We start from the raw sequence: 13,169 nt of genomic DNA on the forward strand, positions 1-13,169 counted from the left end.
AGAATTACAACCTTATTAAATTCATATTCTCACTTACGATGATTATCTTAATTGCACTTTAATATTTTTTTTATTTGTTCTTTTATTCTGTCCTTTTCTTTTCCTCTTTTTAATTTTCTTTTCTATGCTCCCTATATATTGTACACAGTATTTATGTTTTCTAGGGGTCAGCGATTCACAAGGCTTATTGCTCTTCTCTGCTGACCCCCCATTCACATGAATTTATGTATCGGGTTTGTTCTTGTTGTTGTTTTTGTGTATATGTGTGTGTTTCTCTTGATATTGTTATAATCATTCATATCTAGTTGTTTTCATCGTATGAATTTTCTGATGATTTTATGTCGAATGTAAATTAACTTGAATTGAATTGAATTGAATTTCAATTTCAATTTCAAAATTTAATTTTGGCGATGTGCGGACACACAACTCTATATTGAGAGGTCATTCGAAACTTGAGAATACGGAGATATAAAACATGCAGTGACTATAATAGTCATCGGAGTACCAAATACATCACATTGTACTAAACAATTAAGATTCTGTATGTGTGTATGTGTGTGTGTGTGTGTGTGTGTGCGTGCGTGTGATTTACGTCAGATTACCCTTTTCCCAGCAAACATTTTTGTCCCAAATTCGACAGTTTGCTGTTCATTCAAAGATGTCATGAGTGTAAATCTCATCAGTATTGTACCTCTATTTTACGTTATTTTACATACCGTTTCACGAGAAGCAATTGAGACAGAGCTAAATGTTTCTTGTTACTGTTTCTACTTGTCGTTATGTACTCACCAGTGGTGATAAACAAAGACAGCGCAATGACATTCCTTGGCCAGATCTTTCTGTATTAGCTGATATGTATCAACGCTTCGTTCAGCAACTGCAAAAGAGACATCATACGTATAGTTACTCCAAATTGTTGTAATGAAATGATAATGCCTCGCCAAAATATAGCATGCTTCAATTTCATCATCGTTGTCACAGGGTTGTGTTCTGAAAGTGGTCATAATGTATTGACTTTGATAATCTATATACTATTATATTTCATATATTTGTACTGCATTCGATAGTCACACACATTCTCATGTTCATAATAATTGATGTGGGTTTGTGCATTTGCATCTTACCTAATGTAGGCGTCTCACTGTCCCGAAGTCGGGCAAAGATGAACACATGATAAAAAAACTGTTCCTAATCCTGCTCTGATTCGAGTTATTCATGAAGACATGAAAGCCATCGTATAACCGTCTGAGGAGTTTCTCAGGCTACTATCAAAAGTTCGTATTTGCTTTGGCTTTTGATGGGCTTTTAATCAAGTTCTGGGATAACTTCGCGGGAAAATTAAAACTTCCAAAAATTCGTATGGCGATCATGTGTAGATTTCAGGACGTATAGGATGTATTTCTTCTTGACTCAGTGATTCTGAAGAAATTAATGATCGTGCCATGAGAGGACATGCGAGGAATATTTAGCAGTACGTTGGTTTTTTTTTTTTTCACTGAAGGACTATGAAATGATATTCAGCTGATAGCACCGTTGCCAGCTAAATATATGAATGTCATGATTTTTTTGAATTATCTATAGTGCTGACAAGACGTTGTTCATGATTGATGGAATTCTCACTTCATATCATTGCTTTTCCACACAAAGTCTAATGAAACGTATACCGCCAGCCTTTCAATTGTACAGGAAACAGTGTTTATGTAATCTCAAAGAAGAAGAAAAAATCTCTTCAATTGGGAGGAAGGGCAGATCAGATGGCTCGTTCTCCTCACCGATCAGAGAGTGATTCATTTATTTCAACTTACGGATTTCACTTTTAACGCCCATTACTTCTTCCACTTTGAAACTCCGCATTCCCCGATTATCCAGCAGATTGATGAAGTTAGTCAGCTTGTAGTGGGCTCGCTGCTTCGACGTGCTTCCTCCACTGATGGGTGTTCCTTCAGCAGCCTTTTGGTCATATGTTCCTGTGAAAGAGACATGTTCAAAGAAGATTGTGGCTCGTTTCTTTCCCACTGTACCTCCTCTGCTCAGAGAATAAAATCGCCATTACAGCGGGGCCTTTCAGCGTTGGATGAAAAAACTCTTGCAAAAACAATAACAACATCATCAACAACAACAGCAACAACAACAACACACACACATACACACACACACACATACACACACACAAAGAATGTAGAATCCAAATCAAGAGATTATTGTCTGGAGATTCATCAGACTTTTGTGAGGACTATATATAGGCTACATATTGACAATGATCTGTCCCATAAAGAATGCACACTGTAAAAACATCGGTGTTACATTTAACAACATGGGTGTTAAATCTAACACCGATCAAACTTCAATAGACGACCACACCCACAGGTGTTGAAAATGTATTGTGACGGTGTTAAAAAGTGTTCGTCTGGCACTTCGTGGTGTTAATTTGACACTGTGGCTGGTGATATTTTTGACACTGCATGGTGTTGAATTGATATTGGTGGTGTTAATTGCAATGGTATAACACCCGTCCAGCTTCAATAGGGGACCACACCAACTGGTGTTACTGTGGTGTAAATTTGTTTACACATTTTTTCAAAAATCAAGTACTTTATCGGAAAATTCTTTATCGTCTTGTTAAAGTTCAAAATTAACAAGAAGTTCAGTAACTAAGAAACTATTCAAAAAACAATTTTAAATTTTGAAATGACACCCGGAGGTGTTAATCTAACACCATGAATGAGCACCGGAAATTTAACACCAGCTCGGTGTTCCATATTTAACACCGGACTTTTTGCAGTGTATGCACAGATAAGGCAATTTCATCTTTAAAGCAGAATAGGTATAACAACGATTATAATTTAGTATGCCCTAAAGTGCTGCACTAACCGAGAACACATTGATAGACTCCTACTGACAGTATTTTTTAATCATGCTCTTTCTTCTTTACATGCCTTTAAACTATCTAAGGGGAATATAATCGTACATGAATTTTGTAATGAATAATTACTATATGGAAATGGAATTGGAGGGTGGACTCTCAGGAGACCTACCAGCGAACGCACAGAAAAGTGAGTTGACGAAAGAAGATTTTCCCGCGCTCATCAGCCCGAATAGATTGATGTTGACTTGCTCTAGGTGCAGGAGATCATTTTCCACGTTTCCTGTGCTACCCGGTCGGTAGTCACGTATCTTGGCTCGCAATTGGTCTGCGAGACACAACGCACAGAAAATACATTGACACATCGTTGCTTATTGTTTACCATCCTTGTTTTGAAATACATATGCCTATTACATCGCACTTCATTCAATCAATGTAAAAGCAATGTGTCATGAATTTACATACTGACAGCTTAAATGTGTATATGTATACAGATTGACAAGATTACGTTATAGTTGAGAAGTTTCTATTCGTAAAGCTGCGAGTTCATGCATGTGAAAACAAAGAGCTCATCACACCAAGCCAGAATTTTATAGGAAGTGCCTACATTGTACATATTTGGCTAAGTGATGCAATACATACACCGTACAGCACGTGTTTACTTGTATATTGTTTTGTGGCAAGCCCCAGTCACATAATTATATACACAGATCCCCAAGAATCATGATCCCCGGATCATGCCGGCGATGATCCTGGGACAGTTTTGCCCTGGATGGAGCGTCGAAGAGTGCTGATGACTGTACACACAGTATCAACACGGCGGCTACACGCACGTACACGCATAAGGCCGGACACCCACGGCATCTGCACAGCATCCACACGGCGCTTACACGGACCTCTACGGACCATGCCGGAACCACCCGGCAACTACACGGTCCATGCCGGCAGAGTATGGCGTTTTATACACGGACTATAAGGGCGTCTACGCGGACCAACACGGCAGCTACACGTACCACGCCGGCAAACGAAAATCTACCATTACAAGCAAGCTGATTTTAGATTTTCATCAATCTTCTTCTCGTTTTTGTCACTTAAGGAATGTCTAGATCCGTGTTCATCCCTGTCATATCGTGTTTGAACGTGATGGTCCGTGTAGTTGCCGTGTGGTTGCCTTGTAGGTCCGTGTAGCTACCTTGATGATCTGTGACGTTTCCGCCAATTGTATGGCAAATAGCGAAATATATTCAGAACACAAGTATGAACATGAACTCATGCAAAGGGCTAAACAATGAGATGGTAAGCCATGATGTTAATTAGTTCTCTAGTTACTCATATTGTGCTATAGCGTCTTTTCTTCGGTAGCGTCAATACTCTACAAGACAAACTAGTGTATCTTGCTGCAGATACAGTAAGCGTGATATAGGGAACAGTGATTCTGAGAAATCTTAAATTAAAAGGGGGAAAAGGGGGGGGGGGGGGACTTTGACGACGCCGAGTTAATTGGTACTGAAAGTGGCTTTATCGTAGTATTCTGGATGAACATTGCCACTTTTCTATGCACCACTGATCCTATAGCACAAATATAGCATCATAGTAATTTAGCATCAGGTAATGGAGGCGTGACAAAAGTCAGCTTGAGGAGTCCACAGTAGTGGATGAAAACTAGCCAGTCAAATACAATTTTGTTTCCGGTCTAAATGTGTTCTGATACATCCTCCCCCAAACTATTTCAAGTTTCAAGCTACATTTTATAAGGGTTACTGTATGTGACATGAACAGTTTTTTTTTTTTTTTTTTTATAGCGCTATTTTAAAATGGTTTGACTATCGTTCGAATCATTCCTGGCGCTTGCACCACTGAACAAGCTTGCACCACTGAACAAGCTTGCACTACTGAACAAGCTTGCACCACTGAACAAGCTTGCACCACTGAACAAGCTTGCACTACTGAACAAGCTTGCACCAATGAACAAGCTTGCACCACTGAACAAGCTTGCCCCACTGAACAAGCTTGAATACACTCGAACGACCTATTACTAGTTTACCTCTCTCGTTCCATATATCACCTATGACAGAACTTAAAAATGCAGAGACTACCATGTGTGAGCAATGGTAAGGACTTATACATATATTAACGTTAAGTGGAGCACCAATTTGCCATATTTCTCTGAGATTCACATTATAAGAATGTTAACTAACTGCCGTTCGGTATACAGATTCTACACCGAATCATCTTGTATTAAATGACGATCAAGGTCATCAAATTTCATTCCATTTCTTTGACAATAGGCCTACTTGCAACTGATCAACGTAGATTATATTTATGTAGATGTAAGGTAATTTGTCAACCAGTTGCAATAAAAAAGAAGAAATCGCCGGAAGAATTTCATATTTTGACAAATTGGCCTACTTGCTCGGATGAAAATAAATGTAATGAGAAAACAATCTTCGTTTTGTTTTCATTTTTGTGTCTAGTACATTATTCTGTATCAAACATTTAACGAGTTTGGTGAAGATGCGTGTAAAAAGAAATGGATAAACGAGTTTTTACTTAGTTTGAAATTACAAGGTCTTTGAAAACGAAACGAATATTAAAAACATAGTCAGGGAAGAACCGAGATAAACAAATTCCGTCGAATATTCTTGCGGGTATATCAAGCAATTAAAATATCAGTAAAGTAATCAGGTTTGATAGATTATGAAATGTTTGTCCTAAAATGCAAGCAGCAAGTAAAGCACACACACACACACACGCACACACACGCACATACACACATACATTGTTTTACCTCTCTTCTCTTCCAGCGGATTAGGCCTCTCTATGGGTGGATCAGGCTCCGCTGGCTGTATCTCCTCTGGTGGATGTTCCTCCTGTGGTTGTATCTCCTCTGGTGGATGTTCCTCCTGAGGTTGTTTCTTCTCTGGTTTCTTCCAGCATGGAATCCATGCCAATACTGTAAATATATGATATATTATGGTATATGTGACCCTGCATCACAAAACAAACAAAAAGTCGCCAGACATGGATTTTTAAGTTGAGAGCAGATTCTGAAAGACAAACTTTAAGCTCTAAAAATATGTAGAACTCAATTCAAATGGACTCTCCTATATATAACCTATTATAATATTGGAAAGAAAGCCTACACTCTGGAAAGTGTGACCTGAGAAAAGAGGCTCTGAAGTACAAGGCCTATTCAAGCGCTTAATCTTTACCATATGACTGTATCTTGAATATGTATTTGTATAAAATTGTGCATGCATATTTGTATCTATATAATACATGGGTATACGCATGTATTTGGTTATGCGTATATGTATGCTTGTTTATGATCGTGTGCATGTATGCATTATATTATGTATGACTAACGCATATACACGCCCCTATTCATGTTGTTATTTTCTGCTATTTTTACCTCTATCATTTTCGTTATTATGTTCTCTATAATCTTTATCATTATCATTTTTTTGTATACAATATCTATATCATGTTCTGTATCCACCATCATTATTTTTTCCGATTTCTTTGATCCTCAGTCTTGATAAACGGCAGGGCCCGAAAGCTTGAGAATAAAAATCAAACTGTGAGGATTCAAGCTACGTCTATCGTCTCATCCTTTCTCTTACCTGCACACGACTAAGATTCGACGGCCCAGGGTTTTAACAACTGAAAACACACCTTTCACACTTAATATACATAATATTACATATATATACATAATATTATATATATATTTACATACATGTATATTCACATCCTTGCCAAAAGTGATACATTATGGTGAAAATTCGTCAAATTTTGGTAAGTGGCTTTTCTTTGTTGTATCGTTATGCTTTAAATCATTGAGTAATGATCATAATTTCGGCATGAAAATTTGATGAAGGTGCTGAGGAATCGCTTTCGCACTCATCAGCGTACTATGTTCATTATGATCAAGAAAACCGAGTTATTTATAACGAAGGACAGCTGAGACTGCATGGGTGCTTCCGGGATATGCCAGCGAACGGATGGGTGTACGGAGTGTGCACATGCCACAGCGAAATAAACAATGATTGTGTAAATATGATGATCAAGAGATGCTAATGATAACAGAAAATATCCGTTGGGTGACAAATTAAAATTCATTTAAATTTGTAAGTATCTATTTCCGTTCATGTTGTTTTCAAAGAAGAAGGGTCCTAGGAGCAAACCGTTTCCACAAAGTCGAGCTCAGACACTCCCTCCCCCCCCCCCTAAAAAAAGGAGAATTGAAAAGGATTCATGCTGGTCTTACTAACTGAAACTTAGTCCCAAGTCCAATTTGACCTATTGTCCAAAAAGAATGATTACTCAGCCATCCATGACCGTGTAAGAATAAATAAGATATCATTGGAAAGAGGAGATATGTGGCTTTAAGATGTTGCTACTCACTTTGGTGTAAAGTTAACATGGTCTTCACAAATTTGAAAATAACTCTTGTTGCGTTTTTTTTTTGATACGCACTGTATATATGGCCTTTGGATTGCCTCTGCTTTCTGAAACAAAAATTGTAATAACAGCAAGTCTTAAAAGTTTTTAGAAAGATTTGCAGTGCTAGTGATGATACTTTAACATTTGCTGTGATTACGATACATTAGAATCTTAAAGAAAATGACGAGGAACGCAGCTGAGATACAAGATAACGATGAATAACGGCACTAGCAATGACAGGAAAACCACGACCATTGAGTTGATAATTATAATTAGTAAAACATATCCAGAGAAAACTTAATCATTCTTGTCCAGCCCCCCCCCCACCGAAAATGTTAATAATAACTTGTTTTGAAAGAGTGTTTCATATCATAGTTCTGCCACTGCTTGTACTTACCCACTTTAAACGAAACTAATTAAAGCGAAGAAATATCAAGTGAGTTTCGACAAATGCACGATGATGATATTTCGATGATTTATTTATTTCTCTCTATACTTAAGATCTGGGAAACCTTATCATTATGTGATTCCATTTATTGTCATTTATTCTGCTTCAGAAAGAATTGTCAATTCACCACAAACATTCAATGTCGGTAAAACACGTAGATAAAAGTGACATATTGAAGATAAAATAACAAAACTGAGCGAAAAGGCTTTTTTTTTTCATATGACACAAATACATTACCTTCTGGTAAGAGTTCTGGCTTATGTTTCTGCAACAGTTTTCCAGTCACCAGAAACGTTACTGTTCCTACAATAACGAGCAACGTCAGCCCGATTTTCCAGAAACCTTTTCGTAAGGAAAATACCATAAAGACAAAAGGGAGAACCACTCACTGAATATAGAATTTTGATCATGAATAACTCGCATCATCGTATGCAGTGTCCTCCCGTGTATAACGGAATCCTCGGGACTGGTGGTTTTCATTCGTTATATCAAAATTCGCTATAACTGAATAATATACAGAGATTATGTAAATCGATTTTTTTTTCTTCACCAGAAATTCGATTTCGTTGTAACGAGTTGTATCAGGAGTGCACTGTATATCATGACGTGGATGTTTATGATAAGGCTTACATTATAACAAATGGAACTTCTTGTGCATAAACAAATATAATGAAGGAAGGAACAATTACATACTTTCATTATTGCATATAGGACCTACTGCACGAATTGGGTTATACAGGATAACCTTTTAATAACGATACAACTTTTCCCCGCACTATGAGATATTTTGATAATTATTGTAGGGCTACGTGAAAACACAAATGTTACTTTGCTAAAATGAAACTTGTTTTTTTTTTTCTCCTAAACTTCAGTAGGCCAGCTGTCCATGTAAGGTTGATAAAACAACTACCCAGGGTAGTCTGTAACGTATCTCAGCAACATTCTTTACCGAATGCGCATAAATGCAGGTCTTGGATGAATTCATATTTTCTACGATCTTGATATATTTAAAAAGTAACATACCACTGGTGAATATGATATGCCATAAAAGGAAATCTTATCTTTCATTGATGAAGACTCAGGAAACAGAGCATGATATACACGTACATGTACTCTAATGCTCAAATGATTTTGATTCAATCACTTCTAGTTGTAGAGAAGATTTTAAAAGACCGTTAAATTTCATGGCTTTGAATCTCCCTCACGACCCCAAAACTACTTCCAATTATGAACTGTCTTATTAGGCAGCAACTAAACGGACTAAATTTATAGATTAAGAATAATTTATATTCACAATGAAACCATGAAATATCCCAATAACATTGACTGAGAATGCCTGATATCAAGTTAAAGGTACAAACACACACACACGACCTTGCACGACACATGATATCGTCGGTTACAGCTCGTTTTTTCGAAGGTTCGTTATTCCGAAGGTTCTTTAGTCCGAAGGTTCGTTATTCCGAAGGTTCGTTATTCCGAAGATTCGTTATTCCGAATGTTCGTTAATTCGAAAATAACATAAGGTTTGTTATTCCGATGGTTCGTTAATCAGAAAATGAAACAAAGCTCGTTCTTTCGAAGGTTCGTTACGGACCCTATATCACTTCGGATCAACGAACCTTCGGAACAACGAGCCCTATTTCCTTTTCGGATTAGCGAACCTTCGGAATAACGAACCTTATTTCATTTTCGGATAAGCGAGCCTTCGGAATAGCGAACCCTTTTTCATTTTCGGATCAACGAACCTTCGGAATAACGAGCCCTATTTCCTTTTCGGATTAGCGAACCTTCGGAATAACGAACCTTTTCATTTTCGGATAAACGAGCCTTCGGAATAGCGAACCCTTTTTCATTTTCGGATTAACGAACCTTCGGAATAACGCCACAATAATGTTCGGATCAACGAGCCCTTTTTCATTTTCGGATTAACGAACCTATAGGTATAGTTTGTGTGTTTCGGATTCACGAACCTTCGGAATAACAACCCTTCGGAATAACGAACCTTTGGAATAACGAACAGCACCCATATTGTCTTACCTCTTATCTTTGTTTGCTCAGGCTTCTGTGGCTTCTTCCAGCATGGAATCAACAGCGATTCTACGAAATTATTGAATTTGTTTTACAATATATCCATTAATTGTATGTAGGCCCTACTTCTCAATACAGATACGTAACATGCATACTTGCGTTTCACATCTTTCCATCATTTATTATGATCATTCTTGGGGCTGAGAGTCATTCTTCCGACATCATGGTAAATGAATAAATTTTATATTACTTTTTAAATTCATTTTGATAAATAAAAACAGTATAGAGGTTATTAGTAAACGATCTCAAAACTGTTGGTTTAGTGCATTGTACAAAAACAAAACTTTACAGATGAATTGATGTCCAAACTGTTGATTTTGTACATTGCGCAAAAAACAAAAGTTTTACGATCAATTGCCGCAGTTACATCTGCAACAAAGAAATGAAAACAACGAAATGTTACAAGTTCCACTGTGCTACGCTGTAAAGGTTATACCAGGCTAGCTGGCCCGTCCAAACAATGAATAGTCTTAAGCAACGGTACACATCGGTATTATTACACGGATCGACAGTTTCGACAAACGCATGATATTGAAATCTATTTCAATTAACTGCATTTGCAGCTGCTGTTCTTGTTGTTATAAATGTTGCCATTCTCAACGCCATTCTCAATCATCAAAATAAAAAAAAAGTCCCGCGGCCTTTGGATATACTCTTAAGTTGAAAAATATTTTGCATTTCAGTTAGGTATCAGATATGACTGCAATGGAAGTGTGAGAACGCATGAATATCGAAATGTGTACACTACATAAGAATCTTCAGAAATGACGACTTTCACTAATAATGTAACAATAATCGCACGTTATGATTTCCGTCACAATGCTGTTACTGTAGTATTTAGTTTCCCCTGTATAAGCATAAAATAAAAACTTGTTTCAAAGCAGCATTTTACACAATGTAAACTGTCAGGTTTCTCTACCACTGCCTGTACGTCGCAGAACGAAACCAAATTAAAGGTCTTGTTTACCTTTGGGAACAGTGATTTAAAAAGTGTTCAAGATATCATATGGTGCATATTTGTAGGTCTGTATTTTTTGTAATAAAGCCCAAGATAAAAGGAGATATCAGCATTTTTCTTATTAATCCATAACTGTAGATAGTTTAGTCTGACAACATTTTTATTATAACTATTGTTTATATTTTGTCTATTTAACAAGACTTACATTGATTATACGGATTCAAATTTTTACAGTGATTGTTTCTATCGAAAACTCACATTTTGGAACTATTTTATGTAAAGCACTAATGCTGGGTTTTTGTTTCATCCGCAAATGGTAAATTATACCTTTAACAGAAACAGATATAACAAAAACAACACAAACGTTTCGACAAATGGATGATATTGAAATCTATTTCAATTATGTCTTTGCTGTAAATGCGGAAAATTTATCACAAATCCCCTAAAGCATTCTCTTTTTGTTTTTTTAAATAAACTGTCAGCTCACCATAGACCTTTAAAGTCGACAAACATCAAAGTACAAGAGGGACATTAATAAGAAGAATTGAAAATAAAATGTAACTGAGCAAGCAGTTTTCTTTCTGATTAATAGGTCAGAAATAATATTACCATCCAGCAGTAGTTCTGGTTTATATATCTGCAACAGTTTGCCAGTCATCAGAATCACTGTGGTCACCACAAGCACATATATCAACATCAGTCCGACTTGGGGAACGGATTCATTAGGACTTTTTTGTTCTGTAAAGATCACAAAAAGACAGCAATGCACAGCCACTGTTATTGAACATAGAACCTCGATTCTAAAAAATCCTGCACGATGGCAATATCAAATTCGATATGTTTACTTGGCTCCAATAGTCAAGGCGCTAATTCCTGTCAGGGGCTTAATTAAGGAGTTCGTTCAACCCACCCCGCAGAAAAGGTTTGACCACACAGGGTAGTAGATGGGACCTCCATGAATACCCCCAGGTAGTATGTGATTCAAAATTGTGGTATCAATAAAATTTTACAGGCCACATTTCATTATTTTTTGTTGGAACAAACGTAAAAACGTCTGCGCAAGCCAAGACTACTACACGCACCACTGTCACTTGCAGGAAGCTCTATGGGACGTACAGTGCCAGTGGCGCGTGTAGTAGTCTTGACGCAGACTTTTTTCGACCAAAAAAGGGTATGTGCCTGCAAACTAACGGAGCTGTCACACCTTTCCGGAAGCGTAAGCTACGCCGGCTTGTAACGAGTAGGGATTTTCCAGCACGCAGGAGAATTTTCTGCGGGCGGACAAGGATGTTGGCGAGTTCTGTACTTGCGTCTTACCAGCTAGACGCGTGCTACTTTCCTGTTACTTGCGTGTATTCCGTGTGACCTGCGTGAAAGCTTCGAAACCGACCCGATTTCAGTTACGAGCGACATACGGGGATTGCGAAGTACCTGCGTGGGAGTTGCCTGCGAAGTCTGCCACTAAGGGCCTCTTACTTGTGTTCTGAGTGTACATCTGCGGGCAAACCCCCGCGACTCACCCGGAACAAGTTTTGAGCATGCTCAAGGCCTTGTCAAAAAAAAAAAAAAAATAGCTACCCGGAGCTCACTGCAGTTGGCCCCCACCTGGCAGTACCTACTTATCTGGTATCTCGCCAGTAGTTGCCCGGAGGTGCGGACGCCAGTCCGATACATTTACCCGCAGCCAAGTTTTGAGCATGACCAAAACATTTTCCGAGTGAGTTGCGGAGATTGCCCGCAGAGGTCCACGCAGAACACCAGTAGGAGGCCTGTAGCTGCCGCAAGTCGCATGCAGTTGACCCGCTTGAAGTACGTAAGTTGCCCGTGAATCTGTGTAAATCGAATTCCTTTAGAAGGATTCCTTCACCAAGTTGTCAGCCCTTATTCGCCACCCATGCGCCTGACACGCAGATCATGGAATGCGCTTAAGACGAACGTAAGTAGCACGGGTCCACCATGTAGGACGCACGTGAAACTCGCCCAATGCCTTGTCCGCCCGCAAAAATTGTCCTGCGTGCAAGAAAATCCCCACACGTAACAAGCCCGCGTAGCTTGCCCGGAAAGGTGTGTCAGGGCCTAAACTTGACTGGGGGTAAATAGGACTTGCGTGCGCAACTCCGGGTAACTACGGGCAAGATTCATACTAGGTACTGTCATGTGCGGGTTATCTGCGGGGACTTCCGTGTAGCAAAAATAAAACCTTATTGTTCTTCGTAAGTCGCATGCAAGGCTTGCCCGGAAATGTGTGATAGTACGGTCTTTCCTTTTCATGCCAAGTGGTAGGTGACGCTGGTCGCTATCATCAGTAGATTGTTAAGAAGCAGATGTGGGAAGATTGAACAGAAAGTATCTTTTAAAAAGAG

At 38.4% G+C, this 13,169-nt stretch overlaps 1 protein-coding gene across 1 annotated transcript; it reads right to left on the reverse strand.

Moving 5' to 3' along the window:
- Positions 1-785: 785 nt before the first annotated feature.
- LOC139726989 (uncharacterized) lies at positions 786-12,480 on the reverse strand. The gene is made up of 6 exons (XM_071637973.1): positions 12,396-12,480; positions 7,995-8,099; positions 5,652-5,816; positions 3,036-3,191; positions 1,806-1,967; positions 786-877 (listed from the first exon to the last, which is right to left on the reverse strand). Exons 1-6 carry the CDS (start codon positions 12,478-12,480, stop codon positions 786-788), a joined length of 765 nt encoding a protein of 254 aa, XP_071494074.1.
- Positions 12,481-13,169: the final 689 nt, after the last annotated feature.

The sequence above is a fragment of the Diadema antillarum genome, unplaced genomic scaffold (assembly GCF_040938485.1).
Source record: "Diadema antillarum isolate AM-2024a unplaced genomic scaffold, OU_Dant_1.0 seq00000108_RagTag, whole genome shotgun sequence".
In the NCBI taxonomy this organism is placed as follows: domain Eukaryota; kingdom Metazoa; phylum Echinodermata; class Echinoidea; order Diadematoida; family Diadematidae; genus Diadema; species Diadema antillarum.

Bases quoted from the DNA above. Each gene is read 5' to 3' on its own strand.
- LOC139726989 (XM_071637973.1), bottom strand. From the start codon at position 12,480: ATGTATCGGACTGGCGTCCGCACCTCCGGGCAACTACTGGCGAGATAC. The intron at 8,100-12,395 runs GTGAGCTCCGGG...CCTTACGAAAAG, and splicing joins CCAGGTGGGGGCCAACTGCA to GTTTCTGGAAAATCGGGCTG. The intron at 3,192-5,651 runs GTAAAACAATGT...TGTGTCTCGCAG, and splicing joins TCCGCTGGAAGAGAAGAGAG to ACCAATTGCGAGCCAAGATA.